General features: G+C 40.8%; 1 protein-coding gene across 1 annotated transcript; it reads right to left on the bottom strand.

Moving 5' to 3' along the window:
* Window positions 1–1,911: 1,911 nt before the first annotated feature.
* LOC311291104 (piggyBac transposable element-derived protein 4-like) lies at window positions 1,912–3,186 on the bottom strand (the record flags this gene model as incomplete). Its single annotated transcript, XM_084409978.1, has 1 exon — window positions 1,912–3,186. The coding sequence occupies one exon, from the start codon at window positions 3,184–3,186 to the stop codon at window positions 1,912–1,914; it is 1,275 nt and encodes a 424-aa protein (XP_084266104.1).
* Between the last annotated feature and the right edge of the window lie 23,693 nt (window positions 3,187–26,879).

Below are 26,879 nucleotides of genomic sequence, written 5' to 3' on the forward strand. Positions count from 1 at the left end.
GCCTTGAATATAGATGTAGCCTAGCACTTATGTCGCGTTTTAACTCGTAACTCAATGAAGCATGCATAAATTGTGGAAAATGGCACATCATTATTTACATGAGATTGTTAAGATTAAAAAGAGCCCAAACTCACCATAATCCATCACATGCTCATATGTGTACATAAACAATGAACATGCTCCTGAAAATGTTTCAGTCTCTCCCATTCACTTTCAATGGCCCATTGAAACAATGGCCCTCAATGGCCCAGTGGAACACCGCAAGTGTGACAATGTGCCATTTTGTACAAAATAAAAGTTTTTCAAAACAAAATTCCTGGTGAAATATTAATGTAGACTAGTGTGATCAACAGTGCCAATTTTCTTCAGATTTCATTTAATATTTCCAAAATTATTCAAAAATAATGTTTTTTTTTACTCAAAAAATGAGATCCCTACTGTCAAATAAATGAGGCCTACGATTAATTAGATGCAAATAGAAATATAAAACCAGTCCTAATTGAAAGAGAACAAGTTGACAAAAAGATTGAATCCAAGATTGGGTGAAAATATGGTATAATGAGTGATTTATAAGCTATTTTTTATAGGCAGGTCATTTTGACCCGGGAAGACCACAAGTGTGACAATGTGCCATTTTGTACAAAATAAAAGTTTTTCAAAACAAAATTCCTGGTGAAATATTAAAGTAGACTAGTGTGATAAACAGTGCCAATTTTCTTCAGATTTCATTTAATATTTCCAAAATTATTCAAAAATAATGTTTTTTTTACTAAAAAAATGAGATCCCTACTGTCAATTAAATGAGGCCTACGACTAGTTAGATGCAAATAGAAATATAAAACCAGTCCTAATTAAAAGAGAACAAGTTGACAAAAAGATTGAATCCAAGATTGGGTGAAAATATGGTATAATGAGTGATTTATAAGCTATTTTTTATAGGCGGGTCATTTTGACCCGGGAAGACCACAAGTGTGACAATGTGCCATTTTGTACAAAATAAAAGTTTTTCAAAACAAAATTCCTGGTGAAATATTAAAGTAGACTAGTGTGATAAACAGTGCCAATTTTCTTCAGATTTCATTTAACCCTTTAGGCGCCAGAGGTTTTTTCCTAAAACGGTAGATTTTGACATCTTAATTTCAAAAGGCTATATCTTAAAAGTGATAAAAGATAGAGACTTTCTGTAAATTAGAGAATTAATAAGGATGACCCAAAGTTTATGTAGAGATTACGTTTTCCCATCTAATTTGCATATTATGACGTCATATGGTGGCGGCCATCTTGGATTATAGAATTTTCATGAAAAGTCACATGTTTAAATGATAAAATGCAGCACTTCTTTCCTCCCAAAATGTTCCTCACCTTCTGTATGCTATATTGCACAATACTGAATGCTCAGGTAAATAGTAAGTAGAAAACAAACTGTGTAAATCATTACTAATAAATGGTAGAAACAAACCGAATGCATGTAACGGCTGGCCTTTTGCTGTAGAGATTTTTCCATTTACTACATACAGTAGGCACTCTGATTCCATGTAAGGGGCACATATATATTATTCATATGACACACAAACACAAGTAGACAAGACCTGTTTAGTTCAAAAGCTCACTCGCCACGGCAAGGCACAGATCATGAGTGAGATGACGAGACAAGACGAGAGACAGACGAGAGACAATGTTAGTATTTTTTTTTTTTTTTTGTGGTTTTTATGTTTTTTTGGGTTTTTTTTTTAAGCTGACAAAGATGCACACATCACAAGGACATGAACACAAAAAAGAACACATATTGTACACTACTAAATGGTCAGGGAAATAGATAGTAAATCAACAGTGAAAAAAAAAAAAAAAAAGGCAGACAAAAAAACAAAAAACTTTATGTAGCAGGCCTTTTGCTGTATAGATAATGACTCCCTATCCATCCAGGTGACATTTCTTGTAGTGTTTCATGGTGTGGTACCTCTCATTGCAAGGCACAACACAAAGGCCCACCCCACACTGCCTGCACATGTATTTTGTCTGACGGCGACCTTTAGGGCGGGTCCGATCAGAACAAACTACACAATCTGGGTAACCATCAGCCTGGCAGATAAAGTGGCGCTCAGTGAGTCTCTGTGGCAAGTCTCCCAGTGAGGACGACTTTCGGCCTTTGTTGCTCTCTTTCCTGGAGAAGCCTTCCAGTAAAGCAGTGATGACATCCTGCACGAAGACTTTCAGGGGCTTGTGAGGAGCAGCAGTGCAGCGGCAGTAAATGATGTGGGCATTCACTATGCTTACACTGAGAATGGCATTGAAAATCCTGTTGTACCATTTCCTTGACCTATGAGGAAAGAGGTAGGTCTTCATTCTCTGGTCTGCCGTGTCGACACCCCCCATGAAAGAATTGTAGTCATCAACACAAACAGGCCTATTTATCTCCCTATAGCCACTATCAGTGTGTTTGGTCCTGATGCGCTTTCTGACACATGCGTTGGAATGCAGTGTAGAGAGCATTGTGAGGCGCTTTGTATCATGCCACGCACAAGCTAGCATTTTCCCCTTCCTCATGAAGACTGGGTCATCTCCCTTGCTCAACGGTAACTGTTCACGGGTGAGGCCCTTTGGCATCCCCTTCCTCTTACTGCTGACAGTCCCACACAAACCCGAATCATTGCTTGCCAGCTCATCTGCTATGGCTGGCGAGGTGTAATAGCTGTCCATGTACACCTCATGCCCTTTCCCTGTGTACGGGGCCATCAGCTCACGGACAATAAGGTGTGTAGCACCGAAATCGCTTGCATTAGGCCTACTTTGTCCAGTGTACATGGACCACTGTAGCACATAGCCTGACTTGGCTTCACTAAGAACAAATACTTTGTAGCCATATTTGTCTGGTTTGTTTGGGTTGTACATTTTTAGGGTTGATTTCCCTTTGAATGCAATGGTCATTTCATCTAATGACAGCTGCTTAGATGGACCATACACTGCTGAAAACCGGGGGATGACCAAATTGATGATTGGACGGATTTTGAATAGCCTGTCATACCCTGGCTGACCCCTGTCAACACAGTCCTCATTATTAGTGAAGTGAAGGAAAGACAAAATCATCTCAAATCTATTCCTGCACATCACCTTGCCAAATCCAGGTGTTGCTGTTGGCCAATATGCGGCCCAATAATCCTCCAACTCTGACTTCTCTACCAGACCCATACTCAAATGCAGAGAAAAGAAAGCTTTCATTTCACTGAGAGTTACATCAGACCATTGATGAAATCTGGAGTGTGGCTGGAGTTGATGGGAGGCTAAAAACTGATGGGCATAGCGATTTGTCTCATTTACAAGTAAATTCCAGAAATCATCAGAGAGAAAGAGTGATAGAAAATCTAGGGGCGAATTGGCATTGGAGAGTTCTCTTTCCCCCAGATATCCAATTGGCTGATCAAAGGGAGTGATCCAACTTTGGTACTCATCCTCATTGGCAAAATACTCAAAGCCGGCATTCCCATCAGCTTGCGATAGACTATGCATAATAGCCCCTCTGCCGCGTGTCACACCGCCTCTGCTCCTGCTACGAGCAGTGCGGGCGCGGCCAGATCTGCCTCGCGCGCGCGCCGAGTGTGCACAGCTCGGACTACTGTCATTGTCATTTTGACTCCCCACCCTGCCTCCACGTTGCCCCCTAACTGTCCTACGAATACTTCGACCTCGTCTAACATAACCAGTGGGATTAGACGAAGTCTCGACCACAATACTGTCGCCGCGATTGCGGAGAGGCACGCGGTCAGCGCGGTAAAAATCTCCCGCCTCGTTCCCCACAACACTAACACGCCTGCTAGCTTCGATATGAACACTCCGACCCCGGGAAACATTGTTCCCACCACTGACATTGGGCAAAGGATTATCTGTATTGGGCAAAGGATTCATCGTTTGTGCTTGGTGTAGGACACTTTCACTTTCAGAATCACCGTCATCTTCTGAAGGCAGATATTCCCCTTCAGAATCAGGGTCCGCGAATAGAAGACCCAAAACTTCATTTCGGGTAAGCTTTGATGCCATTAGATAATAATAATAATAATAATATGAATAATAATAATGATAATGATAATAATCTAATGCAAATACTCGCTGACGTTGACAATATTGCTCTGATAAAATGGCTCACTCTTACACTATCTCCGCTTTTGTTCGCACTGATTCAATGCGCTCTAGCTCGAAGATTTTGTATAGAAGCATGACGTTTTTTTGAGTCGGGGATGAAGTATGACATGTCTGCCATCTAGTGCAGGGGAGATCGAACGAAATTTGACACCCTATTAGACACAATCGGCCGTTTTATTCAGTGCCGCATCTTGTCGAGTAAACTCGACTGTGGCGCCTAGAGGGTTAATATTTCCAAAATTATTCAAAAATAATGTTTTTTTTACTCAAAAAATGAGATCCCTACTGTCAAATAAATGAGGCCTTCGATTAATTAGATGCAAATAGAAATATAAAACCAGTCCTAATTGAAAGAGAACAAGTTGACAAAAAGATTGAATCCAAGATTGGGTGAAAATATGGTATAATGAGTGATTTATAAGCTATTTTTTATAGGCGGGTCATTTTGACCCGGGAAGACCACAGGTGTTATAGGGTTTTGAACACCACATGAGGGTTAAGGCTGCCAAAAGACTGAACCCCAGACAGGCCAGGTGGTCCCTCTTCTTCACCAGATTCAATTTCAAGGTAACATATCGCCCAGGCTCAAAGAATGGCAAGGCCGACGCTCTGTCTCGTCAGTTTGACAGCTCCTCTAGTCCTCCTACATCTGATCCCATACTTCCGACGACACTTATTCTCGCCCCGGTCCAGTGGGACATAATGACAGAGATTTCAGCAGCACAGTGAGGAACAATCACCGCCTGAATGCCCTCCGGATCGTACCTACGTGCCTACATGTCTCCGAACACGAGTGTTACAATGGGTGCATAATACTCCCAGCGCTGGACATCCTGGGATCACAGCTACTACTCATCTGATAACGAATCGTTTCTGGTGGCCGACGCTTCAAGCCGATGTGATCACCTTCGTGCATCAGTGCACCACTTGCAACATTGTCAAATCATCCCATCAGAGACCGGACGGATTACTTCAACCACTACCTGTACCACAACGTCCATGGTCTCACATTGCTATTGACTTTGTAACCGATCTACCTCTCTCCCAGAACTACACGACCATTCTGATCGTGGTTGATCGATTCTCGAAGGCCTGCAGATTCATTCCTTTGGCCAAACTACCCACAGCTTTACAAACAGCAGAGGCTTTGGTACAACAGGTCTTCAGACTGTACGGATTACCTGAGGATATAGTCTCAGATAGGGGACCCCAATTCACCTCTCGTGTTTGGCAGGCGTTATGTGGTCAACTCAACATCAATGTCAGTTTAACCTCCGGCTATCATCCAGAGTCCAATGGTCAAGTAGAGAGGTTAAATCAGGAGCTTACACGCTTTCTACGTACCTACTGTCATCAGAACCAGCAGGATTGGAGCCGTTTCCTCATGTGGGCCGAGTACGCCCAGAATTCATTGCGCAAACCCTCTACTGGCCTCACCCCCTTCCAATGTGTGTTAGGTTATCAACCCCCTCTGTTTCTCTGGTCCGGGGAACCCACCAATCTCCCGGCCGTTAATGCTTGGCAACAGAGAAGTGAAGAAACCTGGAATAGTGCTCACATACACCTTCAACGAGCGGTTCGCAGAGTCAGAGAACAGGCTGATCGTCACCGGAGAAGGGGACCTGAGTACGTTCCGGGACAGTGGGTGTGGCTGTCATCCAGGGACCTCCGTCTTCGACTTCCCAGCAAGAAGCTAAGTCCTAGGTACGTGGGTCCATTTAAGATTCTTAGACAAATAACACCAGTTTCATACCGTCTAGCATTGCCATCCACTTATCGCATATCCCCCACTTTTCATGTTTCATTGCTCAAACCTGCCGGTGTTCCGAGTGGAGAGAGGGACCAGGATGAGGTTGCGGAGGAGAGCTCCCCTCCAATCATCATCGAGGGCGAGGAGGCTTACCGAGTAAAGGAGATTCTCGATTCAAGACGCCGAGGCAGGGAGTTACAGTACCTGATCGACTGGGAGGGGTATGGTCCAGAGGAAAGATCCTGGGCGAAATCACAGGACATACTGGATCCCGCACTTACCACCGAGTTTCATCAAAACCACCCTACAAGACCTGCCCCCAGACCCCGTGGAAGACCTCGGCGTCGCACTGGTCCTCGCTTCAGGAGCCGCTCGCAGGAGGGGGGCTCTGTCATAGATCGCACCTCTGTGGCTTTCTCCACTCATCAAAGAACACCCTCACCGGAGTATTGAACTTTATTTCCCATAAGCCCCGTACCTAGGTCTAATCACCTGCACAGGTGTTCCCACTTCTCCCCTCTATTTAAACTGCCTTCTGACTCTCACACATTGCGAAGTCTTGTTCTGCCCCGGCTAACATTACCAAGCGTTTATTCTCTGTTATTGATTCCCCGTGCTTTGACCTGTGACTGTTTACTGACTCCCGTTTCTTCGTCTGCTGCCTGCCCTGACCTTTGCCTGTTATTGTTTCTGATTCTGGATATTGCTGCCTGCCCTGACCTCTGCCTGGTATGGTTTATTCTCTTGGATTTCCTTCGACATTGTCTACGCTGTTTTCTGATTCCTGCCTGTTTGACTATTCTTAATAAACATACTGCAAATGGATCTGAACGTCTCTGACTCTGCATCACAGATGCACAGTCTCTAAGTAATTTCAAATCTCATTTAAAAACATTTTTTTAGGTTAGCTTTTACTTTTATTTTATCTTGGTTTATTCTATTTTTTTTCCTGTGTGTTGTATTTTAAATGTGCTTGTTCTATTATGTAAAGCACCTTGAGAAGCTGCTTTAAAGGCGCTATATAAGAATAAAGTTATTATTATTATTATTATTATTATCTGTATAGTTTGATATTGTTTGTACATCTGTATATACAGATACATTCATCCCTCATCCAATCATTCTTCTATTATGGATAAATATCATGGATAGAGATATAGGAAAGGGCTGCACAGTTTTGCAATAAATAAATAAATAAAATCATCAAATATTGTAGTTGCAATTGAATTATATTTCTGTGTGGCAGATGCATGCAAAATTATTATTATTATTATTAATAACAGTAATAATAATAAAAACAAGCTTTATAATCACATTTTAAAGGGTTTATTGCATGAAAAACAGGCTATATTTTTAATAAATACTTAAGTGATCAATGCATAGTAAACAAATGTAAAAAAAAAAAAATAATCATACTTTGACATTTAAATTCCAACATTGTTTGTTAAAAAATAAATATATAAATAAATACTCAAACCTGAAAAGTTGTGTGGCTCCCTGTTTTCATTTAATTATTGTTGTTCACTTGGCGGCTTAGTTGTAACACTGTGCTACAACTAACCCCGCTGTGTAGAATTTTTTTTAAACCTAGCTAACAGTTGCTGACATGTTTCAAAATGGTACTATGTTTTAGACAACAAGACAGTGATTAAGGTGATATAAAGTTAGATTTGGTGACGTACACACCCAACTCAGAAACCGAAAAAAAACATATGATGAAAAAATTGACTTGCATGGTGTCAAAACATTCTTTGTCCAGAATCTTATCAAAACTTTCCACAAATCCGTGGGGGACCGTCTTCTGGCAGCAAGAGAAAAAGAGCGGCTACACAACCTGCTTGACCCTGACTAACTATGTAAAAGGTCCATGTTACATTTAACCCCCGCGTTAGGTTGTGCCCCGCACTCCCCTACATTTTAAGATATGGTCCATATGATCTTTGCCATTACCAGAACTGAGCCAAATTAGCCAGAGTTGGCCAAATGAAGCCTGGAAATATCTGTTCTCTTTTTAATAAAATATCAGGTAAAATAAGAAATTGTGAAATAAAAGGACTATTAATATTGTGACATATGATTTTGGGACATTTATGCAGGCATTTAGCAGAAGTCAGTTGGGTAGCTTGAAAATATTTCAATTACTTTGGATTTGTAAAATTACAGATAAGAATTAAACAGTAAAATGTAAGTTATGTCATTATATAATTTGACGTCAGAGATGTTTCGAGTAGTTTTTTCTTCATTTCTGAAAAACCTACCGAATTTAGGAAGAGGAAAGGAATTGGTTCTTTCCTCAACAGGCTATGGAACGCTATGAAGGGTCCTTTTCGCTGATGTTGTGGAGCCTTTTGTCCCTCTAGCAGATCTGGAGCCAGAGCCTGATCCTGAAGCCATCAACACCTGCGCCAGATCACTCCGGCTTCGAGCCAAATAAAGCCCTTTATCAGCCCTTATTTCTCCAACATTATTTTAAACAGTATTGCTGTCTAAAATATCTTACGGCTTGTTTTCAGAGAATATTAATATTATTTTCCCATCCAGGTTGCCATGAACCGGATGCGCAAGTTTGACAATTTTCTTTATCTTGATATTGTAAGTTGGCCAAAACCTGAATGTATTTAGTTGTTTAAGTGCAGATTGCTGTAGTTAATACACCCATAGGAAGCTTTAGGTGTAAATGTGTTTGACAAATAAGCCTAGAGGTACAAAAAAACGTTGAGCTCTTTTGAGGCTCTTTTGAACATATCTAAAAAGATTAAAGAAAAATATATTTAAAAATTATGTTTTGTCAGCTTTTTACCCAGCTAACCTTCTGTCTACTACTTTTCTCTAGCCTTGGCATCCCTAACCCATCCCTACAGAAGTGGCGCTGCTTCTAACAATGAGGCGAGAACCCATAAGCCCCTACGTCATACAACTATACAAGTGGTTTGAACACCCTCAAAAATTCACTCTCATTCTGGAGTACCCCGAACCCTGCGAGAGCTTGCTGGACTGCATCACTCGTAATCCTGAAATGTGTGAAAGCACGGGTCTTCATTCAACAGGCTGTGCTGGTAGTACAACACTGCATCGAGCATGGTGTTTTTCATAATGACGAACATTTCTAAAGAAAAACATTAGACCTCAAGCTGATAGACTTGGCTGTGGTCAGGGCTACTAGAGCGACATCTACCTTGGTGAGCATTTATGAAGTGTGGAAAAACCTGAATTAGTGACTTACTAATTGTTTGATGCTTTAAAAAAAAAAAAAAGAAGCTCAACAATGTGCAAATGTCTTGCTTACATGATTACAGGATCACTGCCCACTGCCCACACTCCACACCGTCCCAGCAAATGTCTGGGCTCTAGGAGTGATGTTTTATGAGATGGTGAACGCAGCTCGTTCTTTTCGCCATAGAACGGAAATCATACAAGCCAAAGTTGCATTTCAGAATTCCAACTTGAGGTGAGTGAATAATATTGAAAACACTGGTAAACACACACACACACACACACACACACACACAGTTATAGTTGAAGTATGTAAGATTTATTATATATAGCTCAATGTGGAGCGAGAGTTTTGGTCGTGGCTACTGTAGCAGGCGGAGCCAAGGGGAACGAAATTCAGCTTTAGTTACAGAAGTGAATGCCGAAATTCACTGCATTTATACCTTCAAAGATTAAACAGGTCATGAACACGTCAAAGTGAACAGAGCATTTTGATGCTTCAATACCATTCAGCATCAACATGCACCCGTTCAGAAAGAAACATTTTCATAAAGACAAATGCAACACAGCTACAAGTATTCTTAATATGTTGGACATGAAACATGCCTTCACAAGAACCAGTAAGAGCTGCGGGAAGACGCAATGCACGAAAGGGGACTTTGCACGTTTTTTTTTTTTGAAAATATGCTTTATTTTTTAATTCCGCTAGGTGCCATAGTGTCGCAGAAACCACATACTTCACTTTCAACCAGAGGTGGAAAGTAACGAATTACATTTACTCGCGTTACGTAATTGAGTAGTTTTTTTGTGTACTTCTACTTTTTTAAGTAGTTTTTAAAATCTGTAATTTTACTTTTACTGAAGTACGTTTTGATTTAAGTATTGTACTTCGCTACATTTTAAATCATATCCGGAAACTAAGGGCGGGAGAACAAATGTGCAAAAGAAAAAAAGTGATGCAACACCGTCGAAAGTGAACCATTGTCAGTATGGGCAATATTTGGATGTGCAGTAAACGACTGCGCGTGGTTGTCCTCGAGGATAGATATACAATTTGCAAAAAATGTGGATGCAAAGTGGCTGAAAAAGGAGGAAACACATAGAACACCATCCCTCTGCACGGATAAAGGTATGTCCCGGTTATATTTAGATGCAGAGGGAATCCCGGAATCCTTGCTGGAATACTTGCACACTGAGTCCAAAATTTTCGTATGCTTTTTTTCGTATTCGTCATTCGGTGGCTATGAATTGTCAAAACACCATTGAAAATGTTTGCTACGGATGCGAAAAACGCAGAAAATCGAGACAGGAGGTTGTATTTATTTTTTAACATGCGAAAATAAATTTCGGACGCAAATTTCGGACTCAGTGTGCAAGGACCTTAACGCAGATGTCACGTAAAGATGCAAACTGATAGCCTGACTACGTCAGACTTCTTACTTCCCCTCAATTTCATTTCGCTTCTGTACAGCGTAATAGCTTTCCGTTTTCCTCCGGCCTGAAAACAGCCGGCCAATCAACGAACAGAGGGCGGGCTGAGAGCCGTGACGTAGACACTGATTGTACCGTGGATGCGTAGATTTACTTCACATAATCTGCAAAAGTCGTTCACAGCCATGTTCACTCCGGTATTTCGCTCGATGGTTTTGTTTTCGCATCATACTACATGTGTTTACAGTGGAAGTTAGATGCGGCTGAGCATGCGCATAACACACGCCATAACCAAACGTTATGTGATTGGCTTACGGGAACCAATGATTTTAAACTTCAGACAAGCGCCTCCCCGCGAGAAAGAAAACGCTTTTCAATTATGCCATGCCAGACTCTGTCTACGAAGCAAAGCGAAGTAGCAGAGTTTGGTATTACCAGGCTAGCAAACTGATGGATGGATAAATAAATCGAAAGTAGAGCTGTGCACTAAATCAAATCGCGACATGGTCTGTGAATATTAAAGCACAAAAAGACTGCTATATACTCTCTTGATCTGCGTGTCTCTGTGGGAATGAGCTGCGCTGCTTCGTCTACATACTCAAGCTCAAGGTGTTTTCAGTGTCTCACAAACAAAACGAGGACATTAATACATGGACATTTCCAGAGCTGCTCTGAGAGAACGCCTAATGAGCATTCTCATCATTTTATTTGTCAAATTCATGATGATAATAATAATAATAACAACCATAATTTAATAATACCGTTTATTTATTTATTTAATAATTGATTAATACTGTAAACCGTGATAATTTCTGAGATGGTTATCATACTGTGAAAATCTACAACCTGGGAGAGTCCCCCACCCCATAAACTTTGTAAGACACATTTTGTTTGGAAAGGCAATATGCGTGGGGGCGTGATTCACACCTGAGAAGACAATGACACGCATAATGAGCTGTATAATGAGCCTTTCATTCAGGTGTATCACTGAGAGTACCACAAGTAAAGAATGTGACAACTTATTTTGTATGCATGCAATATTGCATAATATCCATGGTAAACATTTCTAGTAACTATGCAGTTAATTCTCATACTGTATTTTCAGAAAGTTTTGGAATATATCCCCTCCCCAAATGTGTCACTAATAAAAAACTATAATAAATAATTTAATCAGAAGGTTTATATTGACCTATTAACCTGTTAACCTTTGCCAGTGCGCCAGCGCACTGAAGCGTTTTTTTTTTTTTTTTTAGCTCAAAGTTACTATCAGATTTAATGTTATACCTTGACAAACTATACATCATTAAAAAGATATAAGTATTTGACCACTATTGTATTCTGAGAAACTTATAGTGACAGTTATTTCTTAATTTGTGTCAGGAGTTATGAAATGAAAAAATTAGTCGATACCTTTAATATGAATTATGAGTGTCAGCCGCTCCCATTCAGAAAAAAAACCTCCTGTGCTGTCGTCATGACAGTGCTTGACAAAACAACGTCCCTCAGGGCTTTTAGCTCAATGTGCAGATTTGGAGAAATATTGATAGATTTTCATAGGTTTACATCAGATTTCTATAGACAGGAATAATTTATACCCAAATGCGTCGATTAATAATTATGAGCGCTTGATACTCTGATGTACTGTGTTTTCAATCCATACAAGCAGCCTGAGGACTTCCAGGAAGTCCCTGACACATACAAAGCTAACAGAGATCATTGTAACATGCAGATAAAGACGTTTTGAAGACAATAAACATGATTGCAATGATATTTGATTTACCTGTGTTCTTCGAGCCATGTCAGGTATTTTCATAATAATAGATTATATTTATAATGTAATGCTAATCGATATAGACTTTATCATCGTGCAGAATACACACCTCTCATCATGGGAGTGGGGGAACAGATTCCGACAGCAGTTTTTTTTGCCGTCGGATTCTGTTCCCCCAATATTTCTGACACACTGAAGTTCTAATATTTATCAAATTGATGCTGTTTAAAGCTGCATTCAGTAACTTCGGGATTTCTTCGCTGTATTCTCGCTTTTTGCTCGCAGGTTTCTCTCTAGAGCTCCCCCCACAGCTTCGGAATAGATATTTGACAACACTGTTGTAAAAACTCGTTGGCTATTCTCAGACACCAGAGGCTAGCAGATCAACGACATCAAAGCAGATGGGACATTCTTTAAAACGTCTTCTTCATTCGGGTTCGAACAGCGTGAGGGAGCGCAATAATGACAGCATTTTAGCAGATTTCTTTTGGCCGTAAAGCAATTGTTTACATCGCGAGACCTGATATCACGCGAGACTTCCTGACGCGGCGGCCGGTGGCCCGCCGCCCCAAAGTTGCAAGTGTGTATTTTCCGCTCACGGGCACCAGGGGGGTGCGAAACGACCACCATTCAACCTGAAATAAGTAATATAACCATTCCAGTGACTCCGAAGCTGTTCAGTTAAGGTAAAAAAAAGTTACTTAGTTCACCTTTAAGCTCCATCCACACACAGAATAGAGTAAGCATATTTTAAGCCGATACATCAACATCTCTCATCATTGGGGTGGGGGAACGGATTTCGACAGCTGAACTATTTGCCGTCGGATTCTGTTTCCCCCATATTTCTGACACACTGAGGTTCTAATATTTATCAAATTGAAGCTGTTTAAGCTCCATCCACACACAGAATAGAGAAAGCATATTTTAAGCCGATACATCAACATCTCTCATCATTGGGGTGGGGGAACGGATTTCGACAGCTGAACTATTTGCCGTCGGATTCTGTTTCCCCTATGTTTATTACACAATAAGGTTCTAAGATTTATCACATTGCAGCAAATTACTAGCCTCAATAGCCTAGTGGTCAATGCCCTCACAATTTTTTTTTTTAGCTTTGGGCGACCCGAGTTGAAGTCCCGGTTCGTCAAACTTTCTTGATACTATACTGTCCCATCATAATAAAAGGCAAAAAAAGATATTCTTTAAACTGATGCAAGTTAAGCTCCATCCACACACAAAAATAAATTCAGCATTTTTTAAGCCATTACATCAACACCTCTCATCATGGGAGTGGGGGAACGGATTCCGACAGCTGTTTTTTTTGCCGTCGGATTCTGTTCCCCCCATATTTCTGACACACTGAGGTTCTAATATTTATCAAATTAATGCTGTTTAAGGCGAGACACGGCAGGCAAAAACATCTTTTTTTTTTTACTGGTCAATTTTGAGATTTTTTGATATTTGTCTTCAATAACATGTCTTCTTTCAGACTTCTTTTCACATTTAGGTCTTTATTTTATTACACTTTGTCTGTTTGCGTCTGTAGATTTCTCATAAATTCAACAAAAGTTTGCGTTCTAAATCAACATCTCTGCCGTCAGCCTGTCATCACATGCACCATTAGGAAGCTCTCTCTCTTGTGTACAATCCTGTCGGATCCAAAGATGGTCATTTCCTTTTTATCAGCAACCAATCGTTAAAGTAAAAGGGCTTAATGCGCAATCTCATTGGCTGATGAAAAATCTTTAAAGCCCGTTTTCTCAAAATGACTTTTCTCTCATACTCCAAGTCCGAAATCTCCACTTCAGTAGCACCTAAATACACCAAACTTTCCAGACTTGTACCTAGTTATATTATGAAGACATTTACAGAGGGATTTGTAAATGTATTATTCCTAGCCTGATTTATATAACATTTTATTCCAAAAAACATGGCGAAAATAATTTGTTTAAGGCTATTGACAGTATTTTCTGATTTACAGGATAACGAAAGTAGATATCCATAAATCCCTCTGTAATTTTTTTCCCATCTAATATGTGAACACAATGAAAAAATAATTTTTAACCTGGCTTTATCCAATACTCAGATATCGGTTTTTTAAATATATGCAAATTAGTGCATATTTGATTAGATATTGCCTGATTTGCATATTTAAACATTAACCTGTTAAACTTCACCAGTGCGTCGGCGCACTGAAGCGTTTTTTTATTTATTTAGTTCAAAGTTACTATCAGATTTAATGTTATACCTTGACAAACTATACATCATTAACCCCTTCCCCATCACCCCCAATTTTGGCAAGTGCTGCATACATGAAATGCCCAAAATAAAAAGGTTACTGCCCATAAGTAATTCTGAATAGAAACATAACACACATACATTTAGAAAGCCAACACTTGAGAGTTTATAGTTCAAGACTCAAAATTAACCAGACTGTTATTAATATTGAGATATATAAGCTCAAACATATTTTGAACTACAATAATCTAGGATCACCAGTGATCCCTGACTGGTAAGGGGAAAGATATAAGACTCAAGTTTCAGTATTTGACCATTATTGTATTCTGAGAAACTTATAGTGACAGTTATGTCTTAATTTGTGTCAGGAGTTATGAAATGGAAAAATGAGTCGATACCTTTAATATGAATTATGACCGTCAGCCGCTTTCATTCATAAAAAAACTCCCGTGCTGTCGTCATGACAGCGATTCACAAAACAACGTGCCTCAGGGCTTTAGCTCAAAAATGTGCAGATTTAGAGAAATATTTATAGATTCTCATAGATTTACATCATATTTCTATAGACAGGAATAATATTTACTGAATTTATACCCAAATGCGTCGATGTAATCATTATGAGCGCTTTCATACTCTGATCTATTGTGTTTTCAATCCATACCAGCAGCCTGGGGGCGCTATATGCACAATAATAGTCCATATATGGAACATGAAGAAGAGCCATGATCATGTGACATTCCAGGACGTCACTGATACACACACAGCTAACACAGATCGCTGTAACATGCGTTTTGAAGACAATAAACATGATTGCAATGATATTTGATTTGCCTGTGTTCTTCAAGCCATGCCATGCCTCGGTCAGAAATCTGGGAGTAACGTTTGATGACCAGCTGACCTTCACAGATCACATTTCAAAGACAGCTCGATCATGCAGGTTTGCGCTGCACAACATCAGGAAGATCAGGCCTTTCCTAACTGAGCACGCAACACAACTCCTCGTCCAGGCCCTGGTCATTTCTAGGCTTGACTACTGCAATGCTCTTCTGGCCGGACTTCCAGCATGTGCTACCAAACCTCTTCAGATGATCCAGAATGCTGCAGCTCGTCTTGTCTTCAACGAGCCCAAGAGGGCCCACGTCACTCCTCTGTTCATCTCTCTGCACTGGCTACCTCTCGCTGCTCGCATCAAGTTCAAGGCATTGACGCTTGCTTACAGATCTATCACACGCTCAGCTCCCTCCTACTTTCACTCACTCCTACGAGCCTACATCCCCACCAGACGCCTACGATCAATCAACGAGCGACGTCTCGTGGTTCCATCACAGAAAGCCACAAAATCACTTTCCAGATCATTCTCATTCACAGTTCCATGCTGGTGGAACACTCTCCCCACCCTCATCCGGAATGCTGAATCCCTGACAACATTCAAAAAACAGCTGAAAACCCATCTCTTCCATGAGCACCTAAACTCATAAAAAAAAAAAAAAAAAAAAAAAACCTTTCCCTTAAAACCCCACTTATCATGCTTATGCTACTCTGAATAATGCCTGAACTTCGTATTCTGAACACTTCTTGCGTTGTTGTTTTTTGCCTCTTCATGATGACTCGCTTAATTTAGTCCTGATTTGTAAGTCGCTTTGGATAAAAGCGTCTGCTAAATGACTAAATGTAAAATGTAAATGTAGGTATTTTCATAATAATAGATTATATTTATAATGTAATGCTAATCGATATAGACTTTATCATTGTGCAGAATACTATAAAATAATATCATTTTTGTCTGATTTTTTTTATCTGAAGCCAAATTAGATCACAGAAGATTATTTAAAACACTCGACTTGCGTTATAAAGGAAGTTTGGAGCACAAACATGGTTTTAATCTCATAAATGGTTGTGTATTGATGGTGTGCTAAGCTAACATGCTAGCTAGCCCAGGTGCACCTGCCACCTAAGTTAGCAGTTATTCTTTTATGATTTTTTTTCTAAATAGCAATGCTTACTGAAATGTTTCTTTATTCAAGAAGGGCATTTGAATTGAGAACTTTGATAAAAGAAATTAGGGATTGAAACCCTATGAATAGCATGTGAATAGCCAGTCGTTAGTAACTATAATGCAGACAAAAGAAATGCATATTTAGAGCCATAACCAGGCTGGAGAGGTGTGACTGTGTGCATGGGGAGACTGAGACTAAATGGGGCTCGTTTGCACCACAAAAAAATAGAGACAATGGACTGAATGGATGCTTAGATGATGACAAACATCAGTTGCATATTTTGATAAGACTCTAAAAAAGTCACATGACATGATCTTGAAAAACATTTAACTAAATACAGAGTTTTAGACTTATCATCTCCAGATTTTACATATAACATGGTCAGACATATGGCTTTAGCTGTAGTGCATTTCTAGATTGCTACAGTGCCAACTTCAATTTTATTTTCATGAGGATGTTTCATAAAAATAAATTTCTAATAACTTTACAAAACTTTGAAGCTATTTATATAAAAAAAAATCATTATGACAATAATTAATTCTACATTTACAATAAACTGCCAGGTGTCAGCTTTCAAATGAGATCATACTTGTGCTTTTAGTACAAAGGGTTCTTGAACTGTATCTGTTTCAGTTTGGGTATGTCATTTCTGGGGATTTTTCAAAAGTGGGGTTGCAGCTTAACAGGTTAAATTACAGAAAACTTGTAATACATTTTTTTCTCATCTTAATGTAGGTAATCAACTGGGAAAGTTTCATGGTGATATCTGCTAGTTAAAATGTTTACCTTATTCACCTGTAGTGTCTCGCCTTAAGCTCCATCCACACAAAGAATAGGATAAGCATATTTTAAGCCGATACATCAACATCTCTCATCATTGGGGTGGGGGAACGGATTTCGACAGCTGAACTATTTGCCGTCGGATTCTGTTCCCACTATGTTTATTACACAATAAGGTTCTAAGACTTATCAAATTGCAGCAAATTACTAGCCTCAATAGCCTAGTGGTCAGTGCCCTAACAATTTTTTTTTTTTAGCTTTGGGTGACCCGAGTTCAAGTCCCGGTTCGTCAAACTTTCTTGATACTATACTGTCCTATCATAATGAAAGGCATAAAAAAGATATTCTTTAAACTGATGCAAGTTAAGCTCCATCCACACACAAAAATAAAATCAGCATTTTTTAAGCCATTACATCAACACCTCTCATCATGGGAGTGGGGGAAAGGATTCCGACAGCTGGGGTTTTTTGCCGTCGGATTCTGTTCCCCCCATATTTCTGACACACTGAGGTTCTAATATTTATCAAATTGATGCTGTTTAAGCTCCATCCACACACATAATAGAATAAGCATATTTTAAGCCGACACATCAACATCTCTCATCATTGGGGTGGGGGAACGGATTTCGACAACTGAACTATTTGCCATCAGATTCTGTTCCCCCTATGTTTATTACACAATAAGGTTCTAAGACTTATCAAATTGCAGAAAACTACTAGTCTCAATAGCCTAGTGGTCAGTGCCCAGTGCTCCATCCACACAAAGAATAGAATAAGCATATTTTAAGCCGATACATCAACATCTCTCATCTCTGTTGGGGCAGAGCTGACTGCTACCAACCACGTCCATCGGTGGCGGATAATGGACAACCCTTCAGATATGAAGGTAAGCTACGAAATAAGCTGGGGGCTCCATGCGGTGGTCCCCAGACGAATAAGTAGTCGTGGACCAACAGCGGAGGTCTATCAGGTATGGAGGGACTAGTTGAGTGGCATCACTAGATCCACTGCAAAAACTCCATTTATGCCAATGATACTCCTCGACATGGCGAGTACAGTCCGCCATCAACTAAGACTGCTGCCTCCACTGCTCTGTGAGTAGTCTTCTGTGAGCATCTCATCTCCTCAAGACAAGGCCGCGTTGGGGACACGCGAGAGGCAGGCTCAACAGACAGAGACCTGGCAGCCTCCTGCAACTCCACCGTCCATCTGGTTGTCTAGAGTTCATCTCCTGCCACTGGATATTGGATTCTGGAGTGAAGCTGTGGAGATAGGGTCTGCGCACCCCTCTCTTCACATTAATCCACTCTCTGCGTATGCTATCACTTCACCGTACAAGCCCTTCGGCGACAGGGTAAATGTGATGGAGGCAGGTCTTGGATCAGACTGGCAGCCTCTAGCCTGAGCCCTGCACGGAGGCGGCACAAGCGTGATGGTCGTTGTGTGGATGGGTTGGAACAGCGTCCACCTTCGGCAGCTTCTTGTGTGACTGAGCAGCCCTCTTCAGGGTCCGCACTGCTCACCCCCAGTCGGGGGGAGGGTCTAGAAAAGGTGACCCAAACATTGCCTGTTCCCTACACTCCTGGGCGGCCCACCGCTGTCGTCAAGGCATCCCATTACGCGGTCGAAAATATAAATCGAAACTATTAATTTTGGCTACATGGAACGTACGCACACTTCTTGATGTGCAGATTGGAACTGACCGACCCCGCAGGCGCACTGCCCTGGTTGCGAGCGAGCTTAATAAATACAACATCGACATTGCAGCTTTGAGTGAGACCCGGCTCGCAGGAGGGGACTCGCTAATAGAAGTCGGGCAAGGATACACCTTCTTTTGGAAGGGCCTTCCAGAAGATACCCGCCGTCTACATGGAGTAGGTTTTGCCATTAAAAGCAGACTGCTACAGAACATCCCAGAGTCTCCTGTGGGAATCAGTGAGCGGCTGATGACTTGGCGCATTCCCCTTGCGAAGGGTCGCTATGCAACCTTGATAAGCGCTTATGCACCAACTCTGGATGCTGAAGAAAGCATCAAAGACGCCTTTTACGAGTCTCTTGACAGAGCTCTCCACAAAGTTCCTCACACTGATAAACTTGTGCTTTTGGGAGACTTCAATGCCAGAGTAGGCACCAGCAACATGCTCTGGCCTGGGGTAATCGGGAAACATGGATTAGGCAACATGAACAGGAACGGCCTGCGACTCCTCTCCCTCTGCTCTGAGCACAAACTGGTCTTAACCAACACAACTTTCCAAATGAAAAATAAATACAAAGCATCATGGATGCACCCAAGATCAAAACACTGGCACCTGCTGGACTACATTATAACCCGGCAACAAGATCTACATGAAATCTCCATCACCCGAGCAATGCGTGGGGCGGAGTGCTGGACAGATCATCGGCTGATCAGATCCAAGATACACCTAAAGGTCCGACCTCAACACACCAGGCACCAACCCTCAAGACGGCTCAACTCTCGAGCCCTAAAATCCCCTGACATCACTGCATCATACCGTCGCTGCTTGGCTAATAACCTTTCCTCCGCTCTCACTCATCTCCTACACAATACAGCTGAAAGCGCATGGGCTAACCTTAGCTCAGCTATACAACAAGCCGCTTCCGACACAATTGGTTTCACCTCCAAACGTCACCAGGACTGGTTTGACGACAGCTCCCTCGAAATACTCAACCTTCTGGAGGAGAAGCGTAAAGCCTTCTCTGCCCACCTCTCCAATCCACAATCTCCCTCTTTACGCTCACACTGGAGTAATATCCGTGCTGAGGTGCAACGAAGGCTTCGCATAATGGAGAATGACTGGTGGCTTAGGAAAGCCCATGAAATCCAAGGTTATGCGGACACCAACAACTCTCAAGCTTTTTACGATGCAATAAAATCACTATATGGACCCCAAAAACGCAGAATCACCCCCATCAGATCTACAGACGGCACAATTCTGCACAAGGACAAACAAGAAATTCTTGAGCGTTGGGCTGAACATTTTAACACTCTCCTTAACCAAAACAATCCGACTGACCCCACTGTCCTGCAGCGCCTCCCAAAGCTCCCACCTGTGCATGAGCTAGATGACCCTCCCAGGTTCTCAGAAGTCCTGGCAGCAGTACGAAGCCTCAAGGACAATAAGTCTGCTGGTCCTGATGGAATCCCTGCAGAGGCTCTAAAGAAAGGCGGGTATCTGCTCACCAAAAATCTCCACCAACTTATCCAGATAATATGGGCACAAAAAAACTGTTCCACAAGGCTGGAAAGACTCACACATTGTTACCATCCACAAGAAAAAGGGTGACAAGTCCATCTGTGGAAACAGTCGTGGCATATCCCTGCTCTCTGTGGCAGGGAAAGTATTAACAAAGGTCATGCTGTTTCGTCTTACCAAGCACATCACAGAGAGAATCCTTCCTGAGTCACAGTGTGGCTTCAGGAAGGATCGGTCCACCTCCGACATGATCTTTGTACTACACCAATTGCAGGAGAAGGCTAGAGAACAGAAAAAAGACCTGTTCATTGCCTTCATCGACCTGGCAAAGGCTTTTGACACCATTGACCGCCAAGTCCTTTGGGTCATTCTGGAGAAGTTTGGGGTGCCACCAAGGTTTCTGGAAATCCTACAACAGTTTCATGATGGCATGCAGGCTCGTGTGATTGTGGGTACATCTCAATCCCCCTCCTTTCCTGTGCAGGTAGGAGTGAAACAGGGGTGTGTACTGGCTCCAGTGATCTTCAATCTCTTCCTGGCAGCAGTCACCCTCCTCTCCCGCAATTCCCTCAGCCCCGACGATGGTGTTTGCCTACAGTTTCGTCTGGACGGGAACCTCTTTAACCTTCGGCGCCTGCAAGCCATCACCAAGACCACCACCACCACAATTCATGAACTGCAATACGCTGATGACTGTGCCCTCCTAGCCCACAGCCCTACCGCAATGCAACACACACTGGATGTTGTATGCGCAGTCTACCAAGCTTGTGGCCTACAAGTCAACATCAAAAAGACTGAGATCATTGCACAGACCACGGCCCCCACCCCTACACCTCCTGAATTCTACATCCAAGGTACACCAGTAAAGGTTGTTCAGCACTTTTGTTACCTCGGAAGTATCCTAACACCCACCTGCCTCATAGACAACGAGATCCAGGCACGCATAAACCTCGCCTCCTCTGCCTTTGGTAGACTTCGATCTCGAGTCTTTGTTAACAAAAATCTCCGTACCTTCACCAAAGCGGCCGTCTACCAGGCAGTCTGCGTTTCCACTCTGCTGTTCAGTGCAGAAGCTTGGACTCCCTACCGCAGGCATATTCGGTGTCTCGAGGGCTTTCACATCAGATGCCTCCAGCGCATACTAGGTGTCACATGGAAAGACAAAATCCCCCACGCGGACATCCTACAGCGCACCAACTCCAGCAGCATGGAGGCAACCCTTGCTAGGCGGCAACTGCGATGGGTTGGACACGTTATCCGCATGCCCTCCCACCGCCTACCCCGGCAGGTCCTCTATGGGCAGATATACGCAGCCAACAGGAGACCTGGGGGTCAGAAGCGTCGCTACAAGGACCATCTCAAGTCGACCCTGAAAAGCTGCAGCATCAACCCTGGAGTCCTGGAAACAACAGCTGCCGACCGCCAGGCATGGAGCTCTGCATGTGGTCTGGGGGCCCAACTGATCGAATCACAGCGCGCCCAACACAGAACTGTGCTACGTCAGCGCAGACACCAACGCGCCCAGCCACAACTGCACCCATCCTCAGATTCAGCACTCACATGTCCCGACTGCGGCAGGACATGTGGCTCCCGGATTGGGCTTTACAGCCACCTTCAATGGCACCGCCGACAGCAGTGGCTGCCTCAACACTCCAACAACGCATCCTAGAAGTGATGTCATCTTCGAAATCGATGGACTGCATAAGAGAAGAAGGGGGAACGGATTTCGACAGCTGAACTATTTGCCGTCGGATTCTGTTCCCCCTATGTTTCTTACACAATGAGGTTCTAAAATGTATCACATTGCAGCTAATTACAAAACCCAATAGCCTAGTAGGCAGTACACTCTGCACTGGCATTCATTGTTTTTCAGCTTATTACGAGTTCAAGTCCCGGTTCTTCAAACTTTCTTGATACTATACTGTCCTATCATAATAAAAGGCAAAAAAATATATTCTTTAAACTGATGCAAGTTAAGCTCCATCCACACACAAAAATAAAATCAACATTTCTTAAGCCATTACATCAACCAGGGTTCCCATGGGTCCTTGAAATCCTTGAAAGTTTTTGAATCTGAAAAAAAAAAAATTCAAGGCCCTGGAAAGTTTTTGCAAATAAACATACATAGATACAGGTCCTTCAAAGTGCTTGAATTTATTTTGTGCGAGAAGTTTTCTGGAAAAAAATTCCATATTATTCCCTCAAGTCCGCTAATGTGTTATTTCGCCAACACTTCATGGCCTATGCATACTAGCTTGCTTGATTTACGTTAGTTACGCGCATTTTCGCATTACGTTAAGTGTTTCCCGTTAAGTGTTTTCGCACCAAACTACAACGATGGTACCTCAACATTTCATGCAAAAGTTAATATCAGATCATTTTAGAATACAGTATAGGATGTACCGAATATTCTTCAGTTTTATGCAAATCAGAAATACGACAAATAGAATATGTGATCTCTGTCATATGGCCAAAAAAGTTTTTCTGCATAGTTGTGTTTGACAAAAAAAACTGTAACAATGTATCTTACAAGGTAACACGATGTAACCTTGCTCTCACTTGAAATGTGTCCCCACATTAAGTCCTTGAATTTGAGGATATTGGACCTGGAAAGTTCTTGAAAGGTCTTTGAATTTGAAGTTAACCAAGGTGTGGGAACCCTGATACTATAAAAGAATATATTTTCTGTCTGATTTTTATATCTGAAGCCAAATTAGATCACAGAAGATTATTTAAAACACTCGACTTGCGTTATAAAGTAATTTTGGAGCACAAACATGGTTTTTAATCTCACAAATTGTCGTGTATTGATGGTGTGCTAAGCTAACATGCTAGCTAGCCCTAGGTACACCTGCCACCTAGCAGTTATTCTTTTATGATTTTTTTCTAAATAGGAATGCTTACTAAAATGTTTCTTTATTCAAGAAGGGCATTTGATACAGTTTCAAATGTGAAGTGAGAACTTTGATAAAAGAAATGAGGGATTGAAACAGTGTGAATAGCCAGTCGTTAGTAATTATAATGCAGACAAAAGAAATGCATATTTAGAGCCATAACCAGGCTGGAGAGGTATGAATGTGTGCAGGAGAGACTGACACTGAATGGGGCTCGTTTGCACCACAAAACAATAGAGACAATAGACTGAATGCTGGATGCTTAGAAGATGACTAAACATCAGTTGCATTTTAGAGTCTAATCAAAATAAAGTCATATGACATGATCTTGAAAAACATTTAACTAAATACAGAGTTTTAGACTTATCATCTTCAGATTTTAAATATAACATGGTCAGACATGTGGCTTTAGCTGCAGTGCATTTCTAGATTGATACAATGCCAACTTCAATTTTATTTTCATGAAGATGTTTCATAAAAATACATTTCTAATAACTTTACAAAACTTTGAAGCTATTTATAACTATTTTTTTTCATTACGACAATAATTAATTCTACATTTACAATAAACTGCCAGCTGTCAGCTTTCAAATGAGATCATACTTGTGCTTTTAGTACCAAGGGTTCATGAACTGTATCTGTTTCAGTTTGGGTATGCCATTTCTGTTTGTTTTTTTTTCAAAAGTGGGGTTGCAGCTTAACAGTAAGATGTTGTTTACATCTACCTTGTAAATATATGTTTTGCTATTTTATTAAACAGTTTTAACATATAAATCAACAACAATTACAATTTTAACAATATTTCAAGTGTAATCTTTCTTTTTAAAAAGTATACATTGATTTTATCATACGTATTTCAAAGTTAAGGATTCATTAGTTTGAATATTGGAACAAACACTATAATAACATCTTAGTTAATAATTCAATATACCTACTTTATTTTTTAACAAAACATCACATACTATATATTTAACATATGAGCAGAAATTGGCAAACAAAAGCTTATTTGATTTTATAGTAGTCTTTTTACAGTTAAAACTTTATAATATATCCAAAACTAATCAACGAAATCTTGTCTAAACATTCATATTTTGTTTGTAACATATCGTTTTTATTATATATTTGCATATAAATGTTAATTTGCAGTTTAATACGTTGCTTATACAAAGACATTTTATTTCAACATATTTCAGTCGATTTTTACTCATCTCAGTATAGCAATATATTTGGTAAAAACTAAACTAGTAGATGTGTTCATGTAAAAATAACATATTTAGTAATGTAAGTGCAAGTGTGCGCTGTTGTTTACAGCTGTAGTAAACATCTGTGCCGTTCATTCATTCACACACAGACACGCGATTCATATTTAAACAGTCCTTTTGCAGTTTACCGACACTATTGCATATCGCGATTAGAACAAAGCACTTAAGAATAAAAAAACTTACTACAGTCCTCTGAATAGCTGGATCCATTGCTCCTCGATGTGAAACTAAATTATTCCTAAGGATTATTCCTCACAGCGAAGCAAGACGAGACAAAGTGCATGAGTCTGATAAAACAGATGTGTTTTATCCAGCTGATGTGGGCGTTGACACGCGGGGTCACATTAACACTTAATGAGCTGAGATGAGAAGGCCTGACATCTCTCTTTTCATACAGTTTACATAGACTGAGAATATTTGTTTTTTTATATAAATTACTTCATTTAAAAGAAGAGAATTCAAGCTTTATACCTGTGTGCCTGTATGCCTGTGTAACTGAGTATTTGCTGAGTTACAGTTCATTTTCGGACGCGTTTCAGAATGGACTTCACTGACAGAGAGAAGGCAGAACTCGCATCATGTTTATTTTTCTTTATTTGGCAAAAAGTCAAGTCAAGTCAAGTCAAGTATATTTGTATAGCGCTTTTCACAATACAGATTGTATCAAAGCAGCTTCACAGTATTAAATTAAAATAATACAACAAGGTTTGTTTCTAGTGGAATTTATTGATTGATAAAATCAAATTAAATATCCCCAAAATATCCCCAACTGAGCAAGCCAAAGGCAACAGTGGCAAGGAACCGAAAAACTCCATCAAGTGACCTAATGGTGTCCTAAAACTCCATCAGGTGACCCAATGGAGAAAAAAAAAACCTTGGGAGAACCCAGGCTCAGTCGGGGGCCAGTTCTCCTCTGGCATTTATGAACTAGAGGCCGGATTGTAGTTTGAACTGTAAGATTAAAAAATATTATATGAATGCCTGGCTGAAGAGATGCGACTTTAATCTAGTTTTAAACTGGGAGAGCGAGTCTGAGCAACGAACAGTATCAGGAAGACTATTCCAGAGTTTTGGAGCTAAATGTGAAAATGCTCTCCCTCCTTTGGTGGATCTGGATATCCTAGGTATGACCAAAAGCCTCGAATTTAGTGATCTTAAAGAGCGCGATGGATTATAGGGCGATAGAAGATCCGTTAAATAGACTGGAGCTAAGCCGTTTAGGGCTTTATAAGTCAGTAGCAATACCTTGTAATTAATACGGAACTTTATAGGTAACCAATGCAGTGATGATAAAATCGGTGTTATATGATCATATTTTCTTGATCTAGTAAGAACTCTAGCGGCGGCATTTTGGACTAACTGTAGCTTGTTTATTGAGGATGCAGGACAACCAGCTAATAAAGCATTACAGTAATCTAGTCTCGAGGTCATGAATGCATGAACTAACTTTTCTGCATCAGAAACTGATAGCATATTACGTAGCTTAGCAATGTTTCTAAGGTGGAAAAAGGCAGTTTTTGTAACATATGAAATATGATTTTCGAAAGTAAGGTTGCAGTCTAGTATAACACCCAGGTCTTTTACTGTAGAGGATAAAGTAACAGGACATCCTACGATGTTAAAGTTGTATTGTGAGAGGTTTTGTGGGCGTTTTTTTGAACCGATAAGTAATACCTCTGTTTTGTCTGGATTTAATAAAAGAAAATTACGCGTCATCCAATCTTTTATATCTTTAACACACTCTGTCAATTTGGATAATTTAGCGTTTTCATCTGGCCGTGATGAAATATATATTTGAGTGTCATCAGCATAACAATGGAAACTAATTCCATGTTTCCTTACAATATTTCCAAGTGGCATCATATATATTGAGAATAATAGAGGGCCTAACACAGATCCCTGCGGCACTCCATAGTTTACTGGAGTTATGATCGTTTTTTCTCCATTTAAATAGACAAAATGGTAGCGGTCAGATAAGAATGATTTGAACCAGCTTAATGCTTGTCCTTGAACACCAGTATAATTTTGTAGTCGATCTAAGAGTATTGTGTGATCTATAGTATCGAATGCAGCACTAAGATCAAGTAAAACTAGTATTGAGATACAGCCTTGGTCAGAAGCTAAGAGTAAATCATTTGTGATTTTAACGAGCGCAGTTTCAGTGCTATGGTGCGGCCTGAATCCTGACTGAAAC

Source organism: Rutilus rutilus (genome assembly GCF_951802725.1).
Source record: "Rutilus rutilus genome assembly, chromosome: 5".
In the NCBI taxonomy this organism is placed as follows: domain Eukaryota; kingdom Metazoa; phylum Chordata; class Actinopteri; order Cypriniformes; family Leuciscidae; genus Rutilus; species Rutilus rutilus.